This window comes from Notechis scutatus, chromosome 1 (assembly GCF_049901735.1).
Source record: "Notechis scutatus isolate UNSWTSFEM ecotype Mainland chromosome 1, rNotScu1.2, whole genome shotgun sequence".
Lineage (NCBI taxonomy): Eukaryota > Metazoa > Chordata > Lepidosauria > Squamata > Elapidae > Notechis > Notechis scutatus.
In genome coordinates this window covers 238,825,678-238,844,229 of record NC_142009.1, presented here as the reverse complement: position 1 = coordinate 238,844,229, position 18,552 = coordinate 238,825,678, and the positions used below count along the sequence as shown (strand labels likewise).

The window sequence follows — 18,552 nt, the reverse complement described above, 5'->3', positions numbered from 1 at the left end:
GGAAGACTCCTCTGCTTTGTCCAAGAAGACTTCTGCTCTTTTTGGATATCTAAGTTATAACATTTTTAAAATGCTAGGAATATGTGTTAGCCCTGAAAAGGTCAAGCAAAAAGATATTCACTAGGAAGACTATAAATGAAGTTATGGGTTCGATCAAATTGGCACCTTTCTGCTTGGAAAGCATTATTTTGGCTAGTTGGTAAGACAGTGGAGAATTTGCCTATATCCATTTAGTGAACACCTGAAGTGATATTGGTTGGTTCTTTTTGATATATTTGATACCACATTTTAAAAAAACCTAAAGAACGAAGAAAGAAAGAATCCCAGTTTTGCTGGAAGATACAAAATGATTTCTCTCTACCAAAGGGTGGCATTGCTTATGCTTATTAACACTAGGAGATGAATTGAACGGGATCCTATGATTGCTGTTGCCATTCAATAATGGAGAGCTTATTCCTATAATGTGACAATTGGCGAACTACTGCATCATTATTATTTCTCTTTGCCATATGGATTGCCCTGGATTTCATATACCCACACATGTCTTCCACTCCCAAAGATAAAAGGTAGATAGCTTTAAAAAGAGATGGTTTTAATTGGGCGACTAAGATTACCAAAGAACAGGTCTACTAGGACCTGTTGCTTACTAGCCTATACAATATTATAATATTAGTTTTGATTTAGGGACAATGTTCCTTTGAATTCCAAAGGAACTTCAGGAGAACAAGGCTAGGAAATTCCAAAGGAATTCCAGGAGAACAAGGCTAGGAAAACAATCTCCACCTTCTGCTTATGAGCATCTGCCTGACTGTTGGAGGGAAATTAACCTTGAACTTAATAAGGCTATTAAGTTCTGTAGCAGACTCTAAGCCTGGCTTCACACGGTTTGATGATATAGTACTACTTGGCTGTACTATCTGAATAAACTGGATGGCCTGGTTCTGAAACTAGATTCAAATTCTTGTACCACCATGGACTCTAGATGACTGATGTGGTACTTCACATGAAAGATCTTTGAGTTACCACCACCACCCCCATTCTATCAGTGGTAACTGATATAAACAGTTGGGGTGCAGAGCCAGAAGCCTTTAGTTGGGTCTGGGAAGCTCACCAACAAAATAGATAATCATGAAATAACCTTTAAATTTAGAGGTGCATTTGTGGATGAAGATTCTTGTATGAAGGCTTATTTGAGAAAAAAACAGTTTTGACAGATTCACATATGAAGCCAAACAAATGGTATTCATTCTGTCTTAGTGTTCAATACAAAGAGAAGTTCTGCAAGTGACGAACTGTACAATTTCTTTCTACTTTGATGGATAAATCAGTAAAAATACCTAGAAGAAATATCCTTCAATTTTCAAAGCCAATAGCTTTGAAATAAAGAGAAATAAATTCAAGTTGCAAGCTGTTTGGGTGGAAGGCAATCATAGATGAAATATAAGTTGTGGAATGTGACTTCAAAGTTATTGTCCTAGAACCCAGAACAATATACGTCAATGCCAGCACAGTTGTGACAAATATCTTCTTTCAGAAGACTTTCATAATTATTCTTTCATAGGAATAATTTCTTCTGGCTTGCATGGAAAATATCTGGGATTAACCGTAATATTTATCAATGTATCCCTCTCTTAAACAAAAAGAATAAGGGAAGGCCTGTTCATTTGTGGCAATTTGTGGCCACACTAAGTATGTTTCCTAAAGAGGACATTCCTTGCCATATGCCTTAGAGTAGGGGTGTCAAATTTGCAGCCTGTGGCCCGGATGCATCACATGCTGGCCACGCCCACCCCGTTTTAGTGAAGGGGGGAAATCACAATATGTCACGTGATGACAACATGATGACACAAGTTTGACACCTTGCCCGATAGTATAATCAAATGAGAAGGGAGCAGGAACGTCTCACACACAGTAAAATCTCCTTCTGAGAAAGCTCTATGCAGTAGTTTAAATCTTATACAGATGAAACAAACAAGCAAGAAGTGCTGTTCATTAAAGCATTCGATGAAGAGAAGAACCCAGGCCCTGCTGCAGCAGTCAAGAAAAAAATGGAGGAAACAGGTGGGAACACACCCAAGTGCATGCATGCTGGAGAGTGAGTTTCCTGCAAAACAACAACAACAACACACTCAAGGCAGGCGCATCCCTCATATGTGTGATACACATAAATCATAAAGAAGAAGGTACATCTAGGTGAGAAGAGAAGTATGGCATATATCTCCCATGTGAAAGAATGAACTGGCTATGCATGCAGCTGGGGGACGAGGAAAGGAGAGGAAGATTAGAAGGATTTTAACAGAGTCTTTTTTCCATTCGTTGGAAGCGAAATGTAACTGGTATGGCAAGCATCAAGAGAATGTTTTTAAAATGGAAATGGAAAGTGGCCGGTGGATAGAATACCTATCAAGCAGACAGAACCCCATATAAATCCTTCAAGAGTAGAGTGAGCAAGACTCATACAGCAATCTTCTTGTAGCTCTAAATCACAACTCTGATGCATCAAGTTAAGATTTAGCCTTGTGAAATCTCGAGGACGGCAAGCACTGTGTAGGAAATCAACCTTGAAGCAAATCATTCTCAGTTATAAGTCTCTAGATTGAGTGGAATTTATCTAAAATGGTTAAAAGCACCCAGAGATCCTTAGGAAAAGATTAACCTGAGTCAATAATTGATTTCATAACCCCACGCTAACTTACCCGGATTACTTCTGGGCAGGCGTAATGTGGCGATCTGAAAAACAAAACATGACCTAGTAAATAATTTTTAAAAATCCTATTTTTGTTTGTACTGGGACATGCTTTATCTGCAAAAAACACATCCAATAAAGTTTCAGAGATGGCATCAGTCATTAGTGGAAAAGTAAACGCATGGTTCAGGCCCCTATTTTTGGTTCAGCTATCCTGATGTTCTCTAATGGCGGCAAGGTCATGAGCTGCATGGCTTATTCGCCACCTTGTGCAGGAGTGTTATTTCCCTCACATTCCAGCACTGTTTTGCAAGGCAGCTTCTTTGCACAGGAATCAAGAATGCTTTTTAATATAGGCTGATACAAACATATTTACCTGACATGCCATCTTACATATCATAAATTGACAAGTGATCAATTTGTAGATTAAACCTGGATATAAATATTAAGAAACAGTTGTCAGAAGAGTTAGGTGTACTAACATGTCAAGTATTTATTTAGGAAACTGCCAAAACAAGTTTTAATTTTTCTTGGCTGTTTTAATTTATATATCTATCTTGCTATATGTTATTATATGTTTATTTAATTTGTAGTAATATAATGGCAAGGCTTGGCTGATAAACATGATTGCCAAAACCCATTAACATTTAACTAGCAGCAGTTGAACGGATGGCCGTCAATCATTCGAATAACTACCCCCATTCAAAATATAGCGGATTGAGAGGGAATCTTTTCTGTATCCAGAGGTACATTTTTAGGGTGGATTGTTTTGTTCAATCTAAGAACTGTTGGGAATGTTAGAGACATCATATAGGTAGCCCTCGAATTATGGCCAAAATTGGAAGCATAATTTCATTGCTAAGAAAGGCAGCGGTTAAGTAATGGAGTCCTGCCCAATTTTATGTCTTTATATGCTATGGTTGTTAAAGCGAATCACTGCAGTTGTTACATGAATCATGCAACCATTAAGCAAATCTGGCTCCTCCCATTGACTTTACTTGTTGGAAACAGACTGGGAAAATCACAAATGGCGATCGCATGACCCTGGGATGCCACAATGATCATAAATACAAGCCAGTTGCCAAGTGCCAAAATTTTGATCATGTGACTCTGAGGAGGCTGTGATGGTTGTAACTGCAAGTCATTTTTTTTAGGGCTATTGTACCTTCGAATGTTCACTAAATAGTTGTAAGTTGAAGACTCTGTATAACATCTAGGGATGGGATTCTACTGGTTCGAACTGGTTCAGGTGAACTGGTAGTTCTGGTGAGCATTTGGCCCCGCCCACCTACCCCTGCTCTTTCCTGTGCTTTATTTCCTGGTGTTTTTTTTTAGCACAGCTGATTCGTACGGCAGAGCAGTTTGCTGCGCCTCAGCTGTTTTAGTCCCAGGGGCTGCAGTAGAAGATAAGTAATTGGTTTGAAAATGGGCTTTTTTAAATGTAGGGCACATGCACGAACCAGTTGTTACACCAGTTGAATCGCATCCCTGATAACATGACTCTGTGATTTGTGCTGCCGAATGTCAGTCCTTTTAAAAAGTTTTGGTGACCTTGGATTTCATCAAATATATATAAAAATCACGCCTACCAGAAATGTTTTTTTTTTTTTAAAAAAAACAACTTATCTGAGCTCTTACTTTTGAAGGAAAATCAATTGAAAATTCCTCAGGCCAAGACCCTATAGAACATACATTATCTTTTTTGTTTCAGAAGATTTTCTGGAATCAAAAGGAATTACAAATAGTTCTGTGTGGAAAATTTGAAAATCTGTTCAGCTCTTTCTGATAAAAGTCAAGTGGCTCCAGAGGATCAAGCCAGCCCTGTGCTATAATTTAGAGTTCCAAGATCTGCTCTCTTTCCTCAGTTTGCACATATTGCTATTGAGAAAATGCCCAAGCATTCTATTGAACAATGACTAACAAATAGAGTTAGTAAAGAACACGTTGTCCAGGAATGTAACAATATTTTCATTAAAAGTACAGACATAACACAGCAGCTCTCTTAAGCTCTCTTTATAATGAGACCCAATCATCTATTGACATCATCACAACCTATGACAAACAGGTCCTAACCTGCCCAGTTTTAGAATGTGGCATTGGACATGGAAAAACATTTTTTGGTCAATATTCTACATCCCTTCCCTTCCATTCTCACATAGTTTTATTTTGCATCCTTAAACATGTTATCATTGGTGACTAGGAAGCAAAAGTCTCAAAATCTTTCCCAAAGAGTATAAAATGTGTTTTTGTAATTCCTTACCCACTATTCTTCCTAAAATTATAATACTTTAAATATACATATTGTGATCAAAGAATAAATCTATCGTTTTTTCTGCATTCATTAAAGAGAATATCAATTGAAAAAGTTACGTTTTTCACTGTCTTACTTACTAAATAGTTATATATATTTCCTGTAGTTAACAATTATATAGAATTAACAACTTATACAGCTGCTCATCTATCAGAAGAAACCCTAGGTAGTAATGTTAAGGGGCAAAATTACTGGAATACCCTCTTTCTCTCTTCTCTAATGCAGCAGTCGCCAACTGGTGGGCTGCGGCCCATTGGTGGGCCGTGAGAAAATTTTGGTGGGCCGCAGAGAAATGTCACGCCAGAGCACTCCCCCAAAGCAATTAATCCAAGCTGCACAGAAACACAAGGCTGCGCAGCCCACATGGCCTACGGGAACCCTCCCCACCCACTCATTCCTTACCCAGCAAACTTGCCTGCTAAATTGCTATTTTTCCTTTTTCCATCATCTGTTCTGCTATGCGGGGAGATTTTTTCAGTCCACCGCCCCCTTGGTGCTACAAACTCATCCTTGGTGTCCCCCACCAGGGGTGGGATTCAAATTTCTGTGGGCGTGGCCTAATTTGAGGGTGTGGCTTGCTGGTCATGTGACTGGGTGGGCATGGCCAGGTAACTGGCAAACCAAATACAAGTGGTCCTCACTTAATGGCTGGTTGTTTAGCAAGTGTTCTAATTTATGACTGGCCTCCCCAGAGTTACTTGACCTGTTTTTGGAGTTTTGACAGCTTTAGATCAGGGGTCTAAATCCCACTCCTGCCTGTGTGTGTGTGAGAGAGAGGGAGAGTGAGAGGTTGGATCAGATCTCTCTCTCTCTCTCTCTCTCTCCCACCAATGCCAGAAAGCCACCGTCAGTCAAAAGTCATATTAGTGGTCTCCAGGATTTAAAATTATGAGTTTGGCGGTCCCTGATCTAAAGGGGTGAGCCTGAGAGAGGGAAAGAGAGAGAGAAAAGAAAGAGAGAGAGAAAGAGAAGAAAAGAAAGAGAAAGGGAAAGAAAGAAAAAGGGACAGACAAAGAAGGGGGCGATGGAAGGAAGGGACAGAAAGAAAAAGAAATAAAGAAGGAGGGGGGGAGGGAGGAGAAAGATAATGAGATATCTATTCTAGTCCAATCACCTGCTCCAGCAGGGTAAGAAGGGTGTGTGTGTGTGTGTGTGTGTGTGTGTGTGTGTTCTCCTTGTAATTTTCCAGTACATTTTGGTTTTGCTTTCTTCAGAATTGGCACTGTAATACATTGGGGAAAAGTAATTTTTAGGGTGGAGATCTGGTCCAATGGATCCTGTTTAAAGGCTCAACAAAATGTGAGAGCTTCCTGATAGTCTTGACCATGTTTCGTCCCCAAACCCTTAATAGAAGCCAAAGAGGTTTCAATGTGGAAAAGGGCCTCAGTCTAAACTAGGCCTCATTCAATCTGATGCATCAGGTCTCTCTCTCTCTCTCTCAACACCTGCTCTAATGAGTTATTAAGAGGTTCTTGTTCAGGTTACACATATAAGGTACAGTGGTCAGCTGCAATAGTAAACTTGCTGACTTTGCAAAATTGATTCAGTTTATTCAGATCCTTGACTTTACCAATAGCTTTTCCTGCTTTATTTCAAAAAGTTTCTCTATTTTTATCAGCAACAGTTTTTCTTTCCTAGATACCAGCTATCCCTTCACTTTTGTTGCTTTGGTAATCTGTTCCCATCCTTTTTATCCCATTATATGTGCCTAGACATCCCAAATCCAGCTATAGGTCTTGGGTTTATTTCATATCACCTCATCAGTTATTATTTGGTCATTCAAAAACTCTACCATCCTTTAGGTTAAACAATTTATTCATAGAGAAGCAAATGCACCCTTACTGTATATTTTGTTAAGAGCACAAACATGAGTGTACTTACCTATCTAGAACTAAATCCCACCAAAGTTAGGGGATTTACATTTTAAATTTTCTATGCTCTTTATTTTCAAGGAAGTTCCTCTACATGGCCCATCAAAATAATAATAAAAAATTATACAAAGCAGTTTGTCAACAAGATCCAATCTACTGTCTGGTGCTGAACTTCCTGTCTAGCAACTAACTGAAACAGTTCTATGAACTAAAATATTATGCAACCGAGGAGCAACAACAAAAGCATCCTAGAAATTACTGGACTTTTTCCAACGACAATGATACTCTAGGCCAGGGGTGTCAAACTGGTGGTCCATGGGCCAGATGCATCACGTGCAGGCCGCACCCACCTCAGCTCCGCAAAGGCAAAAAATGTTGCAAGATGTCATGTGATGTGTACTTGAGTTTGACACCTATGCTCTAGGCCAAAATTAGATATGACACAGATTTACAAATAAACCCATTTTTTAAAAAATCAAAGCACATATTGCATATACATACATACATACATACATACATACATACATACATACATACATACATACATACGTATTAGTGTGTGTGTGTGTATATATACACACACACACATTTATCTAAATATATTCTAACTCTGGAGAAAAATATGGATTTATTTTGAGAAATTTAGCTATTGGGGAAAATGCTATTGGGGAAAAGATTTTAAATAAAACTATACCTAAAGCTCAAGTTCAAATTGTGATTCCTCAAGATAATTGGAGTATATCTTGGCGTGCACAAAATATTTCAAGATTAAAATGTTCTGATCCCCAAATGATCTGTTTTAAGAAGGAGTGTTGTAGAGTTCCAAGAAATTATTCAGACTTATGGAAGTAGGATAATCCTAGAACTGGCTCTTCTAATCTGTCTTCTGCACTGGAGGCATAGATGTTGTGATGTTGAATATTTTTGATCATGCATGCATGCATCCATTTGTATGTATGAAGAACTAAAATTGGATCTTACACATTGTTTCAATGTCTTTCATGTTAAAAAGAATGGTATATACATAAAAACATAAACAGTGCCCTGCTAGATTGAACCCCTAGCCCAGAGGTGGTATCCAGCAGGTTCTGACCAGTTCTGGAGAACCAGTAGCGGAAATTTTGAGTAGTTCAGAGAACCGGCAAATACCACTTCTGACTGGAGATTTTACAGTATCCTTCCCCTGCCATGCCCACCAAGCCATGCCTACAGAACCGGTAGTAAAATAACTGGAATCCCATGACTGCCCTAGCCCATCCATTCCAGCAGTCTGTTCTCATAGTGACCAACCACCTGCACAAGGAAGTCTATTATTCTTCCAACAGATGGTCTTCAGAAATGGTCACATGCCATCAAAGGTAACAGCCATTGATCCCTGTAATTTCCATGAAGTCCAACTCTTTTTTAAAGCTAGTCATACTGGTAGCCAGTACCACATCTCATGGTAATAAATTCCAAAGTTTAATTATGACTTCTGTAAAAAAAAAAAATTTTGTGATCTTACATTGTTTGTAAAATGCGAGAGTTTTATATGTTTGTACAATATATATATATATTGCTATGTGACAATAGTATGCTACTCCTCCTCATATCCACCCAAAATAAATCATATACTTGGCCTCAGCTCCAGTAAACTAGAATTGTATTGTGAGTAGATTTTTGCTCTAGAGACTTTCCCTGCTGCCTCTGAAACCAGTAATGTTGAACTAAGGATGTGAAATCAATCATTTGATTTTCTGACATTTAAAATATCAGCCTAATGGGCAAAATAAAGAAAATAATTTCTATTTTAACATACTAGTTCAAAGCACTAAAGCAATGCATGCTGTGGGTAATATTTTACAAAAGACCGAGAGGAAAAAAAGGTAAGCTAACTTAACTACTCAACAGCTACACCTCAACTGTTTGTGACAGCAGCATAAGCTTTGGCAATTCAGAGCAGCTATAGAACTCCAGCTTTAAGTTGGCTAATTAGTTCTAATTAGTTTAGTCCATTCAGAATAACAGAGTTGGAAGGGACCTTGGAGGTCTTCTAGTCCAGTGGTCCCCAACCTTTTTTATGCCGCGGCCCGGTACCGGCATCAGCTGGGCGCCGCCATCTTGTTTTGATGAAAAAGTGCTTCTGGTGAGCTTTCTACCCAGAAAAGCTCACCAGAAGCACTTTTTCATCAAAACAAGATGGCGGCGCCCAGCATACCAGCGGCCCGGTAGGATTTGTTCCACGGACCGGTACCGGTCCGCGGACCGGTGGTTGGGGACCCCTGTTCTAGTCCAATTCTTTACATAAGCAGTCACTAAGTAGAGGAAAATCAACAACAAGCACTAATAATGGTTGTTATCACTAATTATTTAACAAGTATGCATCCAAGGAATGTTGTCCCTTCCTCATTCCTTAAGCCATCTCATCTTTCCTGCTCTATATTATGTGTGATGTCTTCAAAAACAGCCAGACCAAGAAACAATTTTTACAAGTGGGCTCAGCTCAGGTATGGCAAGAGATATGAGAATTAAGTAAACTTCTTTGAAGGCAAAGTAGCCTAATTTGATTCCCAAATTCTAGGGACTCCAAAATTCTATTACGAAGTATAATGATTTGAAAACATGGACTCATTCTGTCAGTCTAAGGAAAGAATTACATGCCATACCCTGGCTAAGGAAGCAACTGGTACAGCACATTATTGTGGAAAATTGGTAGGCAGGGGACAGATTAAGACTATTTTCTATGCAAAGTCTGCCTTCCCAGTCCCCATGTACACAGAAAGAATTTAAAAAAACAGTGATACTAGCTGGTCTTAGAGATAAAAGGCTCAGTCACAAGTAATAAAGTATTCTGTCATAAGGTAAAACACATTTTAGATTTGGTTCACACAGGATATGCTCCCTATGTAATTACTTCAGGACGGCAAGGAGCTTAGGTGATGAACCAACATTCCTAAGCATGAAGCTTAATTGACCTGGAAAAATTTGCTTTCCTACAAGAATTGAGGCACTTACAGGCCAACTGTGCAGAGGAATTAAATCAAGCAGAGTGAATCTGTTTAGCACTTCTACAACATTAATTGCTGACTGCAAGCTATGCCTGTCAGATATGTGAGACCGAACTCACTACTTCTGGAACTAGAAAAAGGTAAAAGTTGCCTCAAGTCAGATTCAATTTCTGGTGAACATATGGGCATATCCATATAGTTGTCTTCACAACAGCAGAGAAGTTGATTGCCCATTGTCCTTTTCCAGGATGTCTTTCTGACTTTCCAGTTTAGCCTCCAGCCTTGGGATTTCCTACTGATCTCATATCCAAGTCCTAACCAATCTGACCCTGCTTAGCTTTTACAAGATCAAGGTTGGCTAAGTGCTACCATCTGCTATAGAAGTTATTTAAAACATGTTGATTTTCCTACTCATGCAAATACTACTCTATAAATTCAAACCTTTATTACTCAGTTCTCTTTTCCAACACTTAATAGTGTAATTTATGTAAACTACTGATATACTTCTGCAGCGTGACTTTTTATGCAACCAAAATCTTCTGAAATCCATTTTTACATTTTACATTTTAACAACTACTTTGTAAGTAAGCATTTTAAAATTATTTTATTTTTGTTTTGTTTATAACAACCTCTGAAACTACGGTGTCCCATATGGGTTTATGCAGCGTGTGAACTGCTTTGCATTTAAAAAACAAAATACTTTTTCAAGAGTTTATTTTGTGAATGAAACTAAAATAGCTCTGCTGACATCCACAACAGAATGCCTCTGTTTAGAGCTGTGCATATTTGGGTGCTCCTTGTTGTGGTTAAATTGGAGTATTATTTTGGATCTTGCCAATGGGCTTTTTTTTTTTTTTTTGTAAATTATCCGGTTGTGATTAGCTTGGGTTGAATGGAATGTGATTTATATAGGGCAGAATTTTGGAGCAATGAGCTGTGGTGGTGAGAATGGTGAGAATGCACATGGTGAGAATGCAGTATTGCAGGCTAATTCTGCTGACTGCCAGCAGTTCAATCCTGACCAGCTCAAGGTTGACTCAGCCTTCTACCCTTCCAAGGTCGTTAAAACGAAGACCCAGATTGTTGGGAGCAATATGCTGATTCTGTAAACTGTTTAGAGAGAGTTGTAAAGCACTATGAAGCTGTATATAAGTCTAAGTGTATTGCTGGTATTTAAGTAGCATAAGCCTGAATGAAGAGCTAGAAAATTGAATAAAATGACCACAGGGAAAGACTCTGCGTCAAGACAGTTGAAAAGGATCAGAGACTGTATTGGCCTTTACACTGGCCTTATAATTTGCTAGAGCTGATGACTATGTAGGCCTCAGACTTCCAAAGAGGCAACTGTCAGCTAAAAAGACCAAAAGAATATCTTTTTGAATGGGAGTGGGGGATTTGAATGGGGGTGGATTTGCTGGAGCCCTGACAGCAACCTTTCCATTGAAGTTCAAGTATAGGTATTTTAGATGTTGCATTTTAGCCTTAGATGTAATACAAGGTAATGGAATGCATGATTGGAGGAAAAGAGGGAGAAAAGAGGATTCTCTATCCTCTCTGGTATACTCCAGATAACAACTTGGTAATAGTTGCCAGGCATTCAGCACATTTCAATACAGCTCTTAGGCGTATCAGCCTGAAGGCTCTGAAACAGAATTGTCAGCATGGCTAGATAAGGTTGGAGCTCCTTCAAACGGTTCATTGCCTTCTGGCAACCCATTGCAGTTAATTCCTTGCTTCCCTCTAATTTTTTGCCTTGAATCTGACTGATTGTTGGTTATTGACATAATTGACATCTCAACTCATAGCCTGGTATTTTTTTTAAAGCAAAGAATCAATGATACGCAAAGGAATACCTTCAGTGACCTTTACCAAATCTGCTGACATCCCTCATAAATAAATACGGTAGGCTTAACATGTTTTTTTTTAAATTCTCACAAGAATAAGGACATAAGAAGCATATCAAGCAGAATGCCTTGGGAGAGTCTCACCCAGAGAACATCAAATGAGAGAAATCTGATGGACTGAAATAACTGTGATCTAGAGAACTGAAACTGTAGTAATTGAGAAGTAATTGCTTTTTCTTCTTTCTTGTTAGGTAATTTAGATAGTTTGCATTAATTAGTTTACTTTTTTTTTACTTACTACTATTTAGTAACTGCTTGTTATCCACACAAATACACACACAAACCCCAAAAAATTTAATCTTAGACTTTCTACTACTATTTCTACTATTCTACTACCTTTCCTAAGAGGTCTGTAGGGGGCGTGCATAAGCGCACCAACGTGCCTACCGTCCCTGTCCTATTGTTTCTTTTATTTTTCTTATATGTATCCCTGTATTTATATGTTTTTATTTATACCTATTATCTTGTAAGTAATTGACAAACCAAATAAAATAAATAAAAATAAAACACAACCAGAAAGACGTGATTTATTGAATTATAAATTATTTGGAAGCTGACCTCCTCCTATCTTCAGTTATGATGTGGTAGCAGATTTAAATCTCTCTCTCTCTCTCTCTCTCTCTCTCCACACACACACACACACACACACACAGGACAAAGGTACACACAAAAGTAGGAAACCCAGGGCAACAACAAAAACATTTTTTGCTGGGTTTCAAACCAAAACTCTTCAGTTTATGAAGCAAGAGACTAGGATTAAGCAAATGGGAAAGCTGTTGTTATTATTATTATTAGATTATTGACAAGAGTAAGGCATTCACACAGTTGAAGGGATGTTCCTGCTTCTGTGAAGTAGTCAATGAATCCTGGGGCTAGTCTGCAACAAATTAAAGCATGTGGAATAGTTTCTCTCAAGGCAATATAACATGGAAAAATGTACTTTTAAAGCGGAGTAAATCCCTGAAATTGTTTTAATGGTGAGTGGGGGATTAACAGAGGGTGGCACTGTCTGTTTTTGTTTGCCAGAAACAGTTGCTGGTCTTTTTGGCAATTGAGCAGGATGCATCCAAAATTATTGCAGCGACTCATTAGGATTGTTCTAACTAAATATGTTTGCTCCTGATAAAGGACTGGAGCAGATATACTCTTATAAATTCAGCTCCTATCCATCACCATCATTAAACAAAACAAATCAAACAAACAAAAACCCCTAAACTCTAATTCAATGTTTTTCAATCTTGGCAACTTTAAGGTATGTGGACTTCAACTCCAAGAATTCCTCAAACAACATGCTGGCTGGAGAATTCTGGGAGTTGAAGGCCATTAATCTTGAAGCTACCAAGGTTGAAAAACATTGTTCTAATAACACTAGCTAAATTTTATCAGAATTTGGTCACTAATAAAGGAAAAATAAGTCCTGAGTATTAATTGGCTCCAGTTTCCAAGATACAGTTTCAGGTCAGAATTGCATCAAAATGACAAGGGGTGTGTGCGATTATGCTCCATTATTTTTCTGCAGATGTAATATAGCAAAGAGAATGGTGCCACACCAATCATTATAAATTTATGTTTTTATTGATACCAATAATATAAGTTTCCATTCATTTATTAGTTTTTCATGTAACATTGTCATGCTTTTTGTGTGAAAAACTGACAAGCTCTAACATTAAATTAAACGACAAGGTTCCATCTTTATTCAGTATCTAAACTGTACTTTTTGACTTTTCTCTTGTGAACTGCAGTAGGATCCTTCCTGGGGAGATTCCAGCAGTAATCGGCAAGCATGGACAGAGTCCATTTCCCTTGGTATGTTTTCTCCATGCCTGCAATATCACTCCCCATGCTTATTACTCACTGCCCCACAGTTCAAAGGGAAATAATCTAAATGCGAGTGTAAGAAGTGAATTTTCAATGACATGTTTGCACCAAGTGCTTTATAGGACCTAAGCAAATTTTCCACGTGTTTTTCATAGTCATCTGCCTTGCTATTCTCAAAATGAAGATAAATTTATGCACTTCCATGTGGTACATTTTCATTGTTTTACTGTACTTTATCGAAAAGTCATGAGGCATCATGATCATTAGATACCTCCCTCCCTTGTAGGTAAATATACTCGCCTGTGTATACATTTTTATTGCGAAATATCTTGAAAACTTTAACCAACCAGCACCTTTATCACCTGTTTTCTAATTCATCTAATAAAAATATGTAAAATTAACACATTTTACCTCAGAGGTTGATAATTCCCCAAAATTTGTAGACCAGTGTAATTGATATTCTTTCCACATATATGTAGTTTCATGGTGCAAAGTAAAGATCCCCATACAGGAAGATTAAATAAGCCTAAAAGGCTTATTTAAACCTTTAACTTTATGAAAGTTACGAACCTAATAACTTTATGAAAAGTTAAAGCTCTCTTATCAACCCACATCAGGTTTAGCATAGAAAGATTTAGTGCAGCAATTTCTGTAATTCACAAAGTCAATTTTTCTATATTATGGTAAAAGAATGAAAGCCACTGTAACTATGTCAAACAACTAAAGATAAGAAAAGCTAATTTCCAAGAGAGTAACTGAAACAACGAGGGAGCAAAGAAAGCTCTCTCTTTTTTTATAATTTGCAGTGATTTCATTATTGAAAGGAAATTGGTATCTGTTCAATCAGTTGACAAGGGGTGCAACTTTTTAGGAAATTCTGCTACGTAAAAGTGTTTGTGCATCTAATGTATCAAATATTAATGAATTCACTTTTCCTTCTCTACATGAATTGATAGGAGCCCTCACAGTAAATCTGTATAAATACTAATTTTTCTTTATTTTAGACTCATGATTTTCCCATTAAATTGAAGCTTTGTAAACTTCCAGGAAATCCAGATCAATTAGAAAGTAAACTAATTTTCTCTAAGAACACTTAAACATATCAGCTATAATTTTATTTTCACTTTTTTCTTTTTATCCTTCATCTCCCATACATGCATACCTCTCTGCCAAAGAACTCAATATTTCCCTTTATGCTAAAAGGTGAAAGATTTATACAAGCTGAAGAAAAAACAGTTTCTGCAGCAGATTCTTCTTTCAAATGTTAGTGTACTGAATTTTGTATGAAAAGGTCAGTTAATTTTGTGCTTGTAATATCAATATTCTAAATTGTAACTAATATTGATAGAACATATATTTTCTCTGTTGCCCATACCCCAAATTATCTAAACAATAGAATGTTAATAGCTCTAATTAATAATGTACAAATATAATTGTCCTAAACCAATATTTATTTTATTTATTTATTTATTTATTTGATTTGCCAATTGTTTACAAGATAATAAGTATAAGTGTATACATAGTTGTGAATACATGAAATGGGTACATATAAGAAAAATAAAAGAAGAATAAGAGAAACAATAGGACAGGGACGGTAGGCACGTTGGTGCGCTTATGCACGCCCCCTACAGACCTCTTAGGAAAGGGGTGAGGTCAATAGTAGACAGTCTAAGGTTAAAGTTTTTGGGGTTTGGGGAAGAAACTACAGAGTCGGGTAGAGTATTCCAGACATTGACCACTCTATTGCTGAAGTCGTATTTCCTGCAATCAAGTTTGGTGCGGTTAACTTTGAGTTTGTATCTATTGTGTGCTCTTGTGTTGTTATGGTTGAAGCTGAAGTAGTCATTGACAGGTAGGACATTGCAATGTATGATTTTATATACCATGCTTAAATCAGACCGAAGACGGCGTAATTCAAGGTTTTCTAGTTCTAGAATTTCAAGTCTGGTGGCATAAGGTATTCTACAACGAGTAGAGGAGTGGAGAACTCTTCTTGTGAAATATTTCTGGACTTTCTCAATTGTGCTAATATCAGATATGTAATGTGGGTTCCAGACTGATGAACTGTATTCGAGTATTGGTCTAGCAAATGTTTTGTATGCTCTGGTTAGTAGTGTGATATTACCAGAGAAAAAGCTACGTAGGATTAGGTTAACAACTCTTAATGCCTTTTTGGCTATGTAGTTGCAGTGGGCTCTACCACTTAGATCATTAGAGGTGAGTATTCCAAGGTCCTTTACAGAGCTTGGGTCATCAACAAGATCTTGACTAATCAGCTTGTATTTTATTTTCTGATTTTTTTTGCCAATATGTAAGACAGAGCATTTATTTGTTGAGATTTGAAGTTGCCATTTGTTTGACCATTCTGATACATAGTCAAGATCTTTTTGTAGGGTAGCAGTATTGTCTGTGGTATTGAACAGCTTTACATCATCAGCGAAAAGAACACAATTGCTCTTAATATGATCACAGAGGTCATTTATGTAGAGTATGAAGAGAGTTGGTCCTAGAACACTGCCTTGGGGGACACCACTATTGACAGGTACAGAATTTGATAGGACGCTCCCAATTTTGACCATTTGTTGTCTGTTTGCCAGGAATGCTTCTATCCAGTTATTCAGTTGTCCAGAGATACCATAGGATTTTATTTTTAGGAGTAGTTTGTCGTGTACCACTGAATCAAAGGCTTTACAGAAGTCTATGTAGATTGCGTCTATTGCTTTGCCCTGGTCGAGTTGTGTCGTCCATATGTTTTTGCAGTGTAAGAGTTGCAGATTACAGGATAGTTTTTTTCTGAAACCAAATTGTTTATTGGAGAGTAGGTTGTTTGTCTCTAAGTGGAGGATGATGGATTGGTTAATAATTGATTCCATGACTTTACAGGTGACGCAGCATAAGGAGATTGGTCTGTAATTTTCAACTAGGCTTGGGTCTCCCTTTTTGAAGATGGGGATGACAGTGGCTTGTGACCATAGGTTAGGCAAGGAGCTGGTCCTGAAAGATTTTTCAAAGATTATGCTTAGAGGTTTGGCTATGGCAGTGGATAGCTTTTTTAAGAAGTAGGCACATATTCCATCCGGTCCAATAGATAGAGATGGTTTTAGATTGCGTAGTGCTTTTTCAACATTATCTTCTGTAAAATCGATATGTATTAGATCATTGTTGTTATCTGTGGTACGGCTAGGAAATACTGGGCATGATCCATTGCTGTTTACAAATACTGAGCCGAAGAATGTGTTAAAGAGGTTGGCTTTAATGGTGTCGTCGTTGCAGTCTTTACCATCAGGTCCTATCAAGGGTGGGATGGACCTTGAGTCTTTTAGTTTGTTGTTTACAAAATTGTAAAAAGCACGGGTGGAATTGGTGCTTAGAAGGTTTTCCTCTTGTTTAATGTGATAATTGGTGCATTCGGTCTTTATCTGGTGGCATAAATTTTTGTATCGGCTTTTGAAATTGGCAACGTGACCAGATTTGTTTTTCCGCCAGAGTGATCTCTTTTTGGATTGAAGTTTCCTTATTGTTATGGGTAATCTGCTTTTTTGTTTTGTTTTGGGAGTTGTTGTTGGTACATATAGTTTGATGACTCTTTTGACTTCAAGTAAAAATATGTTATAATGGTCTTCAATGGTATTGCATCCAGTGAATAGAGATTGCCAATCAAGGGATGAGAGATCGTTGTCTATAAGATCATAGTTGCCTTTTTTGAAGTTACAATTGGGGATTACATCATTGTGGTGATTTTTGTGTGGGCGTATGTTGAGACAAAAGTCAATCATATTGTGGTCACTGCTGGAAAAAGGTTCTTTAGTTTGTATTCCGTAAATTAAATTCAAACTATTGCAGAAGATGAGATCGAGGCAGTTGTTTAGTCTAGTGTTGTTGGTTACTAGTTGTTCCAGTCCCAGATTTGTAATAGCATTGTAGAAAGTTGTGTGTATGATTTCAGTTGTACATTCATTTAGGGTCCAGTCAATATGAGGTAGATTGAAATCACCAAGAAAGATAAAAGGGTATGGGCAGGATGCAGCCCATGTTAGTAATGTATTTAGCTTGTTTACATGTTCGATGTCATAATCAGGTGCTCTGTAACATAGTAAGAATCGAATTGTGATATTTAAGGATAGTTCACAGATGATGGTCTCAGGAAGAGCAAGCTCCTGGGTAACTTGGATATTTTTTAGATGTAAGGACTTTTTATAGAAGATAGCAACACCACCTCCTCTACGAATTTCACGATCTGATCGGTAAACATGATAGTCCCTTACTGTGGTAATGGAGTCAGGGAGAGATGCGTTGAGCCATGTTTCACAGACAAATATAATGTCGAATTTAGCCATATTTAGTAGGAGGAAAAATTCAGGTATTTTATTCACGAGGCTTCTTGCATTGAGTAGTTTGCATTTAAGGCCAGTAGTAGTTGGAATTGAGGTAGTTAGGGGCGTGCATGCCTAGTCTTGGGTGATGGTGGATCGGTTGAGGTAGGGTATATAATATAATGTATTGTATTACAATTTATAACAATATAATAAAAAGGGGCAAAAAAGAAACCTTCCCCATATGCTGAGACTTTAGAAGACCAATTCGATATAATTAAATAATAAAAGATAACTGGATTTTCTTTTTTTTCTTTGAAAACATTTTGCTTCTTGTCTTCTTCAGTTCTAACTCCGAGTCAGTGTCTAGTTCAGCATACAATAAAATGAGCACGCCATTTAAACGAACCTAATATTTTATTATCATTCAAATTCATACATATGGATGTTGCATACATGTGAACTCTTGTTTTATAAATAGAGTTAAGGCTAGATAACAGCCTTCATATGAGAAATGGAGAGAAAAATATATGCTACGTTCACAGATTCAGAATAAACTAAATAAGCAAAGTTTTTATACCTTGCCATCAGAAAGATAGAGATGAACATCTAGAAGAGACAAGTCAAACTAATTGTAAAAGTATGTCCATACTATACTTTTT

The 18,552-nt window shown here is 37.5% G+C and overlaps 1 protein-coding gene across 16 annotated transcripts in view; it reads right to left on the bottom strand.

Moving 5' to 3' along the window:
• BRSK2 (BR serine/threonine kinase 2) overlaps positions 1–18,552 on the bottom strand; it is a 466,168-nt gene that overhangs the window by 97,114 nt on the left and 350,502 nt on the right. For all 16 annotated transcript variants that reach the window (XM_087950842.1, XM_087950844.1, XM_087950851.1 and 13 more), the window contains one exon: positions 2,697–2,730. In XM_087950842.1, coding sequence (XP_087806968.1) covers positions 2,697–2,730 — 34 coding nt within the window. The remainder of the gene's footprint in view (positions 1–2,696; positions 2,731–18,552) is intronic.